Source organism: Eublepharis macularius, chromosome 2, assembly GCF_028583425.1.
Source record: "Eublepharis macularius isolate TG4126 chromosome 2, MPM_Emac_v1.0, whole genome shotgun sequence".
In the NCBI taxonomy this organism is placed as follows: domain Eukaryota; kingdom Metazoa; phylum Chordata; class Lepidosauria; order Squamata; family Eublepharidae; genus Eublepharis; species Eublepharis macularius.
Genome location: NC_072791.1, coordinates 106,399,634 through 106,413,968, shown reverse-complemented (window position 1 = coordinate 106,413,968; position 14,335 = coordinate 106,399,634). Strand labels below are relative to the sequence as shown.

Sequence of the window (14,335 nt, the reverse complement as noted above, 5' to 3'; positions counted from 1 at the left end):
TGGTTTCTGTCAGTGACTTGATACCACATGACGTGTATGACTCACCCAGGTCTGGCTGCATGCTACTGTTCAACAGCATCCACCCCATGGAAGCCTATGTGGTGTAGTGATTAGATTTTCAGACTAGGATTTGGGAGACCTAGATTCGGATCACCACTATGCTGTGGAAGTTCATTGGCTTGGGCTAGTTACATATTTTCAGCCTGAGTTTCCTCACAGGGTTGTTGTGACAATTAAATGGAGGAGATTGTTGCTATATTGTACCAGCTTTTGAGATCGTGGCTGTATTGACCTCCCTTGTTAGACTTTTGCTTCCTGTGGGGAAGAAGTGAATCACTACTGGATTTGAATTTTCTGGATGTGTATCAGCTGATGTGTTGTATACATAATTTCATTGTTTTTCTTCTGAGTTGCAAAGCTTTTTGTTTACTCAGTTCTTGCTGATCCTTCTTTAGCTTTAAAATGCTAACTTCTTTCCAATGTTTGATTCCTCGCCCCCCCCTCCCCAAACCCAATAATGTGTTTCATATTGGTTTTTTTCCAGGCGCTTAGATGCTAATCACATTACTACTGTCCCAGAAGACAGTTTTGAAGGCCTCGTTCAACTGCGCCACTTGTGGCTAGATGATAACAGCTTAACTGAAGTCCCGGTTGTTCCACTCAGCAACCTTCCGTCCCTGCAGGCCTTAACCTTGGCTCTCAATAAAATTACCAGCATCCCTGACTTTGCATTTACCAACCTTTCAAGCCTTGTTGTCCTGTAAGTCTTTTCTGCTTGTCATCTCACTGGATAGTTCAGCATATTTGAAGAAGAGATGGTCTGCATAGGATTTTCACTGAGAATAAAAAATGCTGCAAAGCAATGTTAAAATGTGAGATTGTGCTCTTCATTGCTCTCACACTGCTACATGTGAGAATATTATTGCTGACACAGAGGCTGCCAAAATCAGCTTTGACAGCTCCAAACACCTGTTGGCATGAAAGGACTGCCTTGAAATATGCTCCCCCCGTCCACTCCCACTGAGCAGCATTGGCAATTAGGCTGGCACATACATGATGTGGGAACAATTCATGCAGTCTCCCAGGAGCTGGATGCTTGTTTTTCTTTGTGTTGACACACTTTGGTGTGTGGAAGATTGTATCAAGAAAGATGATGATAATGTTTCTATCTGTAAACTGGGTGCCCAAGTTTGCAATGTGGCATATTATAGGTCTTTGTTTGTATGGCATTCAAAGGGTTAGAGCAACCAAGGCCTTTTTGTCCTGGCCTCCAGAAGCAGGGTAGTAAAATGTGGGCCTTTTCTATAATCTCATTAGTGGTTTTTGTTTCAAGTAGTGTCAGGTTGGAAGAGGGGTGTGATGATAAGCTTGGAAGCAGAGCACTGCAGAGCACAGAAGATCTGAATGAATTCATGTAAAATTCAGATTGATTAAAGAAGGGCCATGGCTCAGTGACAGCACCTTCTTTGCAAGCAGACGTTCCAAGTTCAGTGTGTAATATTATCAGTTAAATTGGAATCAGTAACAGGTTTGGGAAAAGAATGTCTCTGCCTGAGAGCCTTTGAGTGATTCCGCACACATTGGATAATGCACTTTCAATGCACTTTATCAATCGTTTGAGGTGGATTTTTTGTTCCGCATACGAAAAATCCGTTCCAAATGATCTATAAAGAGGATTGGAAGTGCATTATCCAACATGTGCGGAATCACTCATTGTCAGTTAAAGTAGACTTTATTGAGATGGGCCACGTGTGGTATAATATTCCACTCATGTTACCTGATGCTTGGCTTTCTTGGGTCCAAGGAAGAAAACATTTGTTCTGCCTTTTTGGGTTGGGTAGGGGAGAGGGATGGACAAGGATCTGGTTAGGTTCATTTATAAAACAAAAAAAAAATTGCATTGCTTTGGCTATAATCTGAAGACAAGCTGCTTCAGTTCTTAGGAAGATCTTTTGTTATATGTAAGAAATGGAGGTTGGTGCCCAACGCAACTAGTTTGCCAGTTCCTGTGCTGAACAATTGCTTCTTTTGTCCAGTGGTAATATTAGAGGTTTGCCCTAGCAAATCACTAGCCTGCATATGCCTTGTGAGTACCATACATTTTAACCACTAAGGAAAACTTTGTTTTGGAAACTCAATTTGTACATAATAAACCATAGGGGTTTGGAGAGTAAAATCTATTATTTGCAAAGGGGTATGTTTGTTTCTAAATAGATTTTTATTTTTTTCCAGTCATCTCCATAACAATAAAATAAAAACATTGGGACATCATTGTTTTGATGGCTTAAACAACCTAGAAACTTTGTAAGTATTCTTCCTTTGGGGATACCTAATTGGATAAAGTATATTGCAAAAGAGTTGATACTGTTAAATTTGATTTAAGATTAAAACTTTAAAAGTTTTACTTAGCTTTATAGTTATAGAGATTAGCTATATTATTTTATATATTTTATTGCAAAATGCTCTGTTTTACTGTAAAATGCTCTGTCATAGCATGATTTGCCTTTCCCAAATTATTGAGTATGGGTAGAACTTGTAGAGGGAATTCCTGGATTCAAAGGGCTCCATCCTTGTCAATTCTTAGACTGTGCTGGTTTTGGTTCCTTTCTCTGTTTCTTCTAACACAAAAGTGACAGACAAGGTGAGATGTTTGGTGACAGTACAAAGAAAAGGCAGGAAGAGGGGATATAAAAGGGAAAACATTAAGGATCCCTTTGCAGTAAGGGGTAAGATCAGAATGACTATTGAGGGACTAGATTGGATGTAAACATAAAATGTAGGGGGGAAATTCTGACCCACAAATACATTGTTTCCCACAACTGAAAGTCTTGTGAAGTGGCTTGACTATGCCTACAGATTCCTGCTAAGTACCTGGGCAGTATGTCAGAAAGGGAGCACAGAAATGGGAGATTCAGACTTGCATTGGTATCCAGAGATGGGGGGAGGAATGGTGGTACCTAGGTTTAGAAGCAAGTGTGAATGGGACCTAAATACTTGAAGAGGCTTATATGTTTGTATCTAGAAGAGGAATTTAACATGAGGTGCACAATATAGTTTAAATATTGTGAGTGAGATCCTGCAACCCGTGAGTACAAGGAGCTCACAGTGATTGATCTTCCCTTCCTACACTTTTCCCAGCAGGTTGCCTCCTATGACCGTGGAAGAGACCACTGGGGGTGGGAGGGGGGTGAGAAGACTGAGTGGAACAAAGCTTTCCATGAAGAACTTCCTGCTTTTAAGGGCAGGTTTTTGCACTCACAGATGTATCATCTGTGAAAGGAAGGCAGGAAAAATTGGCCTCCCTGAGCACCTTCTGTCCACGTTCACAGTATCCAAGCCTGGAAATCTTTTTTAAGATTACATTTATGTAGATAGTTATCTATTTATTCTGGAATAATCTCAGGTGTTAATCTAATTTTATTTTTAATCCTGTGTAATTTCATTTTTTAAATTCTTTATTTAATTTTGGCTCATTTTTGTTTGGAAAAATAGTATGATTACTGAGCAGTGCGTAACTCTATTGATGTTATTTTCAGGGATTTAAACTATAACAGCATGGTAGAGTTTCCTAAAGCTATAAAAACGCTTCCCAGCCTAAAGGAATTGTAAGTACTACTTGATGTTTTTATCTAGGGGTCATTTCGTAGAAAAAGAACTGCAGGAACTCATTAGCATAACTCATTAGCATTTGCCACACCCCCTTACATCGCTGGAAGTGTGTCAGAAGGCAACACCCACCCCTCAGTTCCCTTTCCCCCAAAATCTCCAGGTATTTCCTGAAAATAAAGCAGAATGAATTCAAAGCAGCTTACCCTCCTTTGGAGGGGAGGCAGAGGGAGGAAAAGGAATCACGTGGGTGGAGCCAAAACCCACGTGACCTCTTTTCAGCTCTACAGGAACGCCGTTCCGGCGCGTTCCCCCTCCAAATGAGCCCTGCTTTTATCACTTTTTTATATTTAGTGAAAATAAATTAACTCTAGATTTAGGAATATTATGCTGCATTATTTGGTGACCTAAAATAAATTAATTTTTTTAAAGGAATGGCATCCTTTATTAAGACTAATTCTAAAACATAGCATCATGGGCAAGCTTTTTGAGTCATTTTGCTTGATTTATGATTTTTACCTGGTCTTGATAAAGATATGAAGGTACTTTTTCTATTTTGGCTTTTTGGTAATGAATTAACATGACTGCCTTTTTTTTCTTGTCTAAAATTGACAGATATCTTGAGCAGAATCCTAATTAAACAGGGCATAGTTGCTTTTTGAAAAAATTGCATTGTCTTTTACAGGTAAACAAACTAATTAGATTTTGTTAGCCTAGACTGAGTACTTTTGATGCTGTACTTCTTGGGCTAGGCTAGCTCAAGGGGAGAGAGCAGAGCCATAATTGAGAAAACACAGAGGCAACAGAGTTAAAAAGACCACAAGTTTATTGCTTACAGCTTACAGGAACCTTCAGACTGCATGGGGCATAGATCCCTCAATTGGCTGTCCTGCCTGCCAGCTGATAACCCTCTCGCCCTCTCAGTCTGCCACCTGAAAGGGAGCCCAATGGGATGACAGTGAGTGGGATTCCACTTAGGCATATGCCTCTGTGTGGTTCTCCTGTCACCTGGGAGTGAGAATGTCCAACGGCCCCCTAAGCTGGGCTTGTTCTTCTCCTGCATCGCCCCCAAGATCCCTTAAGTGGATCCCCAGATATGGGGAAACAGTGCACAGAGGCCATGCTTCCCCCCAAAAGGATCCATGCCTAATGTCAAATTCACCACAAGAGCCAAAAATGGCTCCTGCCAAAGCTCCTAAAGCTGCAACCAACACCCCAGACCATTCCGAATGTCCTGTAAATCAAATGTCCTGTCCCCAGCTGGACAAGTACACCTCATCAGGATAATACAAAGTCCCAAGCCAAAAGGAAATGTCCTGGTGATAGCTCACATGACCCCCAGCCGCTTTTACAAATCTCACGACAGTTCCCCTCCCCTTCTCAGGCATAGTAGCGCTGTGCCGTGAGTGTCTCTCCAGCCAGTTGTACCAAAGCAAAGCCACCCCCTGGAAAGAACTCCCTCAATGTCCCCAGGCCCAACACAATTGCCCTTGACAAGTCCAGGCCTGGCTGCAAGCCCATGTCATTGCCCCCCAGCTGGATCACCAGAGCATCTGGGGGACCAGATTCAGACAAGTGACAAAACACTATGGAGCCGAAGGAGTCCCAGTGCATCCCCCACAGGCTGATCCACTTCACGATGACTGCATCTTGAAGTCCCAGATGCCTTTCCCCATCCGCATTCCACAGTATAGTGACAAGCCCAATGGGTGATGCTGTGCCCGCAGAACCCGACTAACTTGTGTTGCCCTGAGGCAACTAAAAACAAGCAGGATTAAGAGAGACTCCCAGGAGGATGTAGGAATTACATATGCCTGACCTCCATCTGCCCACAGCCAAGATCTGTGAAGGGGAGAGGCCCTGAAATGGCCCAGATCGGGCCTGAGTCAGCCTGCAACGGGCTGCTGCCAGGCAGGGGTATCCTCCTCTGCCCGGCAGCAGCCCGATCCTGGCCATTTCGGCCCCAAGCGTGGACGTTTGGGGCCTTAATGGGCCCAAAATGGCCAAAACAGGCCTGAAATGACCTGGATTGGGCCTGAGTCATCCTGGAATGGGCCACTGCTGGGCAGGGAAACCTCCCCCGCCTCGCAACGGCCCCACTCCTGACCATTTTGGGACCTAAATGGGCCCCAAAAGGTCAAGACAGGCCTGAAATGTCCCAAATCAGGCCTGAGTCAGCCTGGAATGGGCCACTGCTGGGTGGGGAAACCACCGGGCCATTTTGGCCCCGATCCAGGCCGTTTCGGGCCCCAAATGGGCCCAAAACGGCCTGGATTGGGCCCGAGTTAGCCTGGAACAGGCCGCTGCTGGGCGGGGGAACCCTCCTCTGCCTGGCAGCGGCCCAATCCCAGCTGTTTCGGCCCTAATCCTGGCCGTTTCGGGCCCTAAATCGGCCCCAAATGGCCAAAGCAGTCCCCCAAATCCCTGGATTGGGTCCTAGTCACCCTGGAACGGACCGCTGCCAGGTGGGGGAACCCAATCCTGGCCATTTCGGCCCTGATCCTGGCTATTTCAGGTCCTAAATGGGCCCAAAATGGTCAAAACAGACCCAAAACGGCCTGGATCAGGCCCAAGTCAGCCTGCAATGGGGTGCTGCCGGGCATGGGAACCCTTCCCCACCCGGCAGTGGCCCAAGCTGGGCAGTTTTGGCCCCGATCTGGGCAGTTTCAGCCTCGATCCAGGCCGCTTCATGCCCTAAATGGGCTGCATATGGCTAAAATGGGCTCGAAACGGCCCAGGTTGGGCCTGAGTTGGCCTGGAATGGGCTGCTGCCGGGCGGGGGAGCCCAAACAGGCCATTTTAAAAATACCCACGTGACTCCAGTCATGTGGGTATATTAAAGAGGTTCCGGAACGCCATTCTGGGGCATTCTGGCTCAAAAATCGCTCTGACCCGGATACTATATTAAATATTGCAATTAACAGTGATTTTTTTCCCTATCATTTCCTAAAGGGGATTTCACAGTAATTACATCTCCATGATCCCTGACAATGCATTTGTTGGAAACCCACTTCTAAGAACCATGTAAGTTTTTATGAAATATGGATACACTTTTGTATTAATGGATCCAAAAGTGATACTGTGGACTGAAACAACTTGTCCTTAATTTTTGTTTTTCAGACATCTGTATGATAACCCTTTATCCTTTGTTGGGAACTCAGCTTTTCAGAACTTATCAGATTTACATTCCCTGTAAGTATTTTTAACAATGATGTCTAACATATTTTTATTCTCTATCCATGAAATATTAACTATAAAACTTTAATTGTATAGTCAGGTCTGGCACCTAATCCTAAACACATATATACTTGTTTTCTAAGTAAATATGCTTAGGATTGCAGGTTTGCTATGTTCCCTGGTTCCCATAACTATGGCTAGACATTGTTAAAATTAAAGTGTGATAAAAGTACATTTCATAGCAGCCTCAGAATAATAACAGCATTGTTTTTAAATATCAGCAGAATTATGTGCTCTCTCTCCTGTTTCTTCTGTGTTTCCTTGTGAACACGTCTTCTTTCCCGTATTGTGGGCTTTTCTCTTGCAGTACCCAGAGGAAGTTAATGGGTCATATATTTTGCTATGTTTTAATAAGTTGCTCTAAGTGCACATACCCTTTAAAACCATAAGGCTGGGATATTTGATAAAACAAATGCTTCTGAATCTTAACTGAAGATTCTTTTAAATCTTAACTGAACTGAGGAAATGTGTTTCATCCACAAATGTGATATCTGTACCTCGGGGTGAGTCCAACTTAGAATAAAACTGGTTTCACTTAATCCTAGAGTAAGAGATTTTGGTATGTTATTTGGAAGCAATCAGTATAAAAATTCTATTATCGTTCTGTAGAAATACTGTGCACTCTTCATAGGTTGTTCTCTTCTCCATGTATTGAAAAATAACAGGTTATTTTATCTTTCTGATTCCATCATTAGTTACCCACAAAGGGTGTAATAGGACCTGCATAAGAGTAAAATATATGGTTTATACTGGAAGATATTACGTTGGCATATTTCTTACAAAAACTATCAGTGACTTGACTTGGATGGGCAGGGGGTTAAAGCAGTCCTGGAACTGAAGTACACTATCATCTGTGGAGTATCAGCATATTAGCAGGGATCCAATACCAAACATCCTGAGCAAATAACAAACACGTTGAGCAATCTATCACATTTTACAGTATTTTTATTAAAAATGTTTATACTTCAAGGTGTGATCCAAATATCCTTAAAATCTGGCATACAAAAATCTCAATGGAGAAAAGAATCAGATCAGTATAGCCCTATAATGAAAACCTCCCTTCCTTAACACTTGTCCATCCTTTCAACAGTAATGCATATTTGTGTTTCATTTTTTTGTTTCTTCTGTAGCGTCATTCGTGGGGCTAGCATGGTACAGTCATTTCCTAATTTAACAGGGACTACTAATCTGGAGAGCCTGTGAGTATCTTGTATTGAATTCTTCTACTGAAAGATAATAAACTAATAAAAATACTTTCCTCTTCGGACACTTTTAAAAGAAGTATTGCTACAGCTGAAAAACATGTTTGTTTCAAGCTTGCAAGATATGATTTAGTTATCTTTAATTTGTCCCCCAAAATTTAATGAATTCCATAAAAAGAGGAGGAATTTGGAGCTGAGGAGGGAAATTGGTTCAAATATTCATTTAAATCATTACACTATGACATGTTTTAGATTTTGACAAGTCAGCAGTCCTAGGGCATCTGTTTAAAGGCAGACTTAAACTAGAAAGGGATTTCCAGTGTTTTGGACTGATAAAATTCTGATTCTGCGAATGCAGTTCTATCAATATTCACTTGAATGACTATGTTTTATAAAACAGGACTTTTACAGGCACAAAAATAAACAGCATCCCCATTGATCTATGCCAAGTGCAAAAGATACTTCGAACTTTGTAAGTAGAAACTTTCAAGTTCTTTTTGTATTATAAATATCTGCAACAACATACAGTATGATTGTAATAGATGATAAAACTCTGTTTGTGGCAATACTTTGTTTTTACTTTACCCTGGGATATAAAGAGCACAATATTCTGGGACTTCCGGTTTGGGGTAATGGCGAGACCGACATGATTCGGAGCTCTGGATCATCCGAGGTGCTGTTTTTCTGGCTGATGGGGCACCCAGATTGCCCACAGCCTCCTGATTTCAGTTAGAAATCTGGCAGGAACGCTTGTAGCCCTGAGAGTGAAGGGTCTCGGTGGGTGGGAGGCTCTGAATAAAGGGCTTTCCTCCCAAGCCTTGAGATCCTCCTTGGAGAAGGGCGGCCAAAATCTCTGCAGCAGCTTTGGGAGTCATTAAATTGACATAGGCTCGTTGTTCCCCAAGCCTCAGGAACGGAATTGAACAGAATTGGACATTTGAAGCAGTGAGTACATCCCAAGAAGTTTATGCTAAGTTAAGATTACTATCTCCCCCAATGGACTGTTTTACTGAACAAAGACCGAGTTTTTAAAAGAATAAAAGACTGAGATACCAAGCTGAAAGAGTATACTAAAGGACTGAGCAGTTTAATTTGAGGTTTGAGAGTGAGAAAAAGTTAAAAAGAGCTAAGAAAGAATATTGTTTTGCATACCTGCAGTTGGGGAGATAGCGACGTGGAGGGCGGATCGTGGGAATCGGAAGACGAGGCGCGAGACAGTAAGTGGAGGATAATAGATGGAGAGGAGAGAGAGAGAGAGCGACGAGGGAGGTCAGGAAGATCAGGAGGACCCGGAAGGAAAACAACGTTGGAAGAGGAAGTGAAGCACCCACCATCGAAAGTAAGGGAAAGGAAATGGAAGTAAAGGACTTACCATTGAAAGTAAGGGAAGATCATCGTAGTGACAGCATTACCATAGAGAAAGATTGCCCGACATTTTATATCATAGAGAAACATCGCCCGACATCTTAAGGGTAAGGGAAGCCTCAATCGCCATTTTAACAGAGGGCAAACGTTTAAAATTTTTTTTATATAAAAATAGAGACTTGAATTAAAAAGAAGATGGAGTTAAGAAAGAGAGCTGATTCGTGGGGACCCAAGGCAAGTCCGATGGCCTCCAAAAAAGAAATGGATTGGCAGGTTGCCATCGAGAATTTGGATAAGAAAATAACAGAGGGAAATAAAGAGATTCGGGAGATGATACAACAATTACAGCAAAATTTAATGACGGAAATGAAAGAAGCGATTAAGTCGAAAATAACGGAAGTTAAAAAAGAGATGGAGGCAATAAAAACAGATTTACAGAACACCCAACAAAAGGTGCAAGAAACCCAACAGATGGTGCAGGATGGGGAGGAAAAAACGGAGGCTATACAGACAGACTGTGGGTATGGGCGAAAGAATTGTGATGATGAAATGCAAAGCAATGGACAGACAAATTCATATGAGGGCGGTCTCGGAAAAAATGGATGGATCCGCTCTGAAACAAGTAGCTGAAATATTGGCAAAATTTGGGGGGCAAACAGAGGAGGAAATGATAACTCACTTGGATATCGTGTATAGAGTCAATTCAAAATATGCAGAACAAAAGAATTTACCAAGAGATATTATTGTCCAATTAGACACTTTGAAACTCCACTGGAAATAGCCGGGACACGGATTCGAATGATGAAAGAAGTACCACGAAAAGTACTCCAGGATCGGAAAAAATATAGAGATTTGATACAAAAGCTGAGGGCAGCTGAAATTAGATATAGATGGGAGCTGCCGGAAGGAGTGACTTTTGAATTTCAATCAGGGAGACAAGTGTTTAAATCAAAATATGCAATGGATGTATTTCTGATGGAGAATGGAAAAGACTTTCCTAGTTCATCCAGGTTATAATTATGGAGTACAAATTAATTTCATGGAATATTAACAGACTCAATTCACCCTCTAAACGAAAAGCTGTGTTACATTGGCTATCCAAACAAAGAAGTAATGTGATTTGCTTGCAAGAGACTCATGTTAGAGATCAAGATGTTAAATATTTAATTAATAAGAAGTTAGGAAAGCAATTTGTTTTGGCAACCAAGCAAAAGAAGAGGGGAATTGTTATATATATTAATGAAGAATTGCAACCCAAATTAATAGTGTCTGATAAAAGTGGAAGATACCTGGCTGTGGAATTTTTATGTAATGCAAAAAAACCCTTGATACTTGGATTATATGCACCAAATGGCTCTAAGGAGATATTTTTCAAAGATTTACGAGAGCAAATGGAGCAATGGACTTATGATCAGGTAATCTTAGCTGGAGACTTTAATGGAGTGGTAGATTTGCAACTGGATAGAAGTTCATCAACAAGCAAAGTAAGGACGGGGAAATTACCAAAGTCTTTTTTTGAAATCCAGGAACAAGAAAATTTAGAAGATACCTGGAGAAAATATAACTCTAAAGCGAAGCAGTATACGTTCTTTTCAACTAGCCATCAAGCTTTTTCCAGAATAGATATGATCTGGGCATCTAAAGAACTGGTAGTGTTTACAAAAGAGACTGACATTTTACCGAAAATTAGCTCGGATCATAATCCTGTGATGTGGAGATTTGGAATGAGAAATAAGAAACGGAGATGGAGAATTAATGAGGATCTTTTGAGTGACCCAGAATTTGTTGAGGTGCTTAGAAAAGAAACGAAGTTCTTTATTCAGTGTAATGTTGGTTAAGGGGTGTCAATGCATATGGTCTGGGACACATATAAAGCAGTAATTAGAGGTGTGTTGATGGACTTAAATGGTAGAGATAAGAAGAAAAAAGAAGCGAAGTTAAAGGAGATTCAGGAAAAAATTATTCAAGTAGAACAGCAACTGAAAAAGAGGCCAGGTAAAAAGAAATTGTTGTATGAAATAAAGTTACTGCAAGAACAAATCAGGGTTATGGAAAATAAAGAAGTGGAGTGGGAGTTGAAGAAAATGAAGCAAAAATCATTTGAAGGAGCTAATAAACCAGGGAGATATTTGGCGTGGCAATTAAAGAAAAAGAGAGAAAAAAGAACAATAAGTAGAATTATGGAAGAGGGGAAGGAATTATATGATCAAGGGTTGATTGAGAGAGCATTCTATAAATATTATGCCAAACTGTATCAGAAAAAAATGGACTATGAAAAGATAAGAGACTATTTTAACATGATTGATCTACCTAAGGTGCCGGAGAAATTGAAAGAGAAGCTTAGTGCTGAGATAACAACAATGGAAGTGCTACAAGCAATACAAGCTACCAATCTGCAAATATAATCGTCAATTCGGATGAGACAAAAAAAGTTGGAAATAAGAAAAGGAACAAGACAAGGGTGTCCGCTTTCCCCACTTCTGTTTGTAATGGTAGTGGAGGTTTTACTTAGGCAAATAAGAGAAGATAATTCAATAAGAGGACTGAGGACAAAAGGATTTGAATATAAAGTGAGAGCTTTTGCTGATGATTTAATGGTGATAGTGGAGGATCCAATAGAGTGCATGCCAAAATTGATGAAGAAAATGAAAGACTTTGGAGATTTAGCGGGTATAAGGTAAAGTCCAAAATATTGTGCAAAAATATGACTAAACAACAACAAAAGGAGTTGATGGATAAGGTGGAATGTGAAGTAGTGAACAAAGTTAAATACTTGGGAGTGGAAGTGACAGCGAAAAATATTGACTTATACAAGAATAATTATGACAAGTTATGGCAACAAATAGATAAAGATATGATTAGATGGAACAAAATGAACTTGTCATGGTTAGGTCGTATTGCAGTAATCAAGATGAATGTTCTTCCAAGAATGATGTTTCTACTACAGACAATACCCGTTGTTAAGGATAGTAAACAATTTGAAAAGTGGCAGAGAATGATCTTAAACTTTGTTTGGGCTGGAAAGAAACCCAGAGTTAAATGAAAGTACTTTATGATGCAAAAGAAAGAGGAGATTTACAATTACCAAATTTTAAACTATACCATGATGCGGTATGTTTGGACTGGTTAAGGGAATGGTTGTCACTGAAGCATTTAAAGTTATTAGCATTGGAAGGATATAATAAACTATTTGGATGGCATGCATATCTATGGTATGACAAAGTAAAAGCAGATTCTATGTTTCTACATCATTATATAAGAAGAAGCTTGTTTGCTATATAGACTAAATACAAGAAATATATGGAAGAGACTATACCAATGTGGATTATCCCTGTGGAAGTAGTAAACCCAAGAACAGAATATGCTGGGGAAGACTGGTTGATATATAAAGAGATTCTTGAGATAAAGCAGAACAATTATTTGCTTAAAGGCAATGATGAATTGCCATTCCAATATGGATGGTTTCAATATATGCAGATAAAAGACTTGTATGAGAAAGACAAAAGGAAAAATGGTTTTAGATTACAAAACTCTGAGATTGAGAACTGTTTGCTTCAGGGGGGGAAGAAAATAATTTCTAAAATATATAAGATATTATTGAAATGGTTTACAGAGGAGGAGGTCGTTAAAGTTCAGATGGTCAAATGGGCAATAAATTGTAATAGGGAAATTTCAATGGAAGCTTGGGAAAAGGTATGGAAAAATGTAGTTAAAATCTCAGCATGTACCACCGTGCGTGAAAATGTTTATAAAATGATGTATAGATGGTATTTAACACCAAAGAAGTTGGCCAATGGTAATAGCCAGATGTCTGATAAATGTTGGAAATGTGAACGGCATGAAGGTTCATTCTATCATATGTGGTGGACTTGTGATAAGGCAAAGCAGTTCTGGGGGGATATAGTAAAAGTTATTTCGGATATTTTACAAAGGAATATAAATAAAACCCCGGAATTGCTGTTATTATGTATGAACCTAGAAGATTTTGATAAAATGGATAGAGTTATGGTGTTTTATATGATCATGGCGGCCAGAATGTGTTATGCACAGTTGTGGAAGACTCAGGAGATACTATCTATGGAAGATTGGATTTTGAAAGTTTTGAATATGGCAGAAATGGACAAGTTAACAAGGAAATTGAAAGAACAAGAAGAATTGGACTATACATCAAGCTGGAAAAAATTTAAGAAATATGTGGAGAAAAAGTGGGACATGAAGGGGAAATTGTGGTCTTTGGATAATTAAAGGGGAGATAGAAACTTACTTAAGGTCAAAAGGGGGTATATTTTACTGTCTCTTATTGGATTAGTATAGAGTTATAGTATCATAGTATTAAAAAGAGTGAGATAGTATGTTGAATAGGTTATAGGGAGTATATGTGAAATATAGATAATAGGTACCTAAGGAATAGTATATTACACATATATATGTATCTTTTTTTTAGTTAGTATAGGTACTTACTATATACTTATATAATCTTTATACTTTTAATTAAGATTAGTAGTATATTAAGTGTAGATAGTTAAGATAAGTAAATAGATTAGATTAGTATGTATAATAAAGATATACATTATAGACTTTAAGAATTTATACGATATACTTTTTAGCTTAAGTTGGGTATGGAAAACTGCTGGGAGTCACCAGAAAAGGGGGGGGGGAAGGATGGGGAAAATGCAATGGAGTGGAAAATGATAATGATTTTTATGTGTATGTTTGTAAACCCATCCAATATTTTTTTTTTAAAAGAGCACAATATTCTGTGCTGTGCTGGCTGAACTTGATTAGCCTAGTTTCAAAAGTCAAGTCAATTTAAAATAATAAACAGACCAATCATTTTCAGCTTTTCCTCTCAATGAGTGTTCTTGGACTGGTCCATATAGCTCTAGGCTGCAGGAAACTTCATCCTAATGACGTTACCTTTTGCC

General features: G+C 39.8%; 1 protein-coding gene across 1 annotated transcript in view; it reads left to right on the top strand.

The window, feature by feature from the left end:
* LGR4 (leucine rich repeat containing G protein-coupled receptor 4) overlaps window positions 1–14,335 on the top strand; it is a 170,482-nt gene that overhangs the window by 128,601 nt on the left and 27,546 nt on the right. Inside the window, exons 5-11 of the mRNA XM_054972319.1 lie at window positions 545–760; window positions 2,233–2,304; window positions 3,537–3,605; window positions 6,559–6,630; window positions 6,727–6,798; window positions 7,974–8,042; window positions 8,446–8,517. Coding sequence (XP_054828294.1) covers window positions 545–760; window positions 2,233–2,304; window positions 3,537–3,605; window positions 6,559–6,630; window positions 6,727–6,798; window positions 7,974–8,042; window positions 8,446–8,517 — 642 coding nt within the window. The remainder of the gene's footprint in view (window positions 1–544; window positions 761–2,232; window positions 2,305–3,536; window positions 3,606–6,558; window positions 6,631–6,726; window positions 6,799–7,973; window positions 8,043–8,445; window positions 8,518–14,335) is intronic.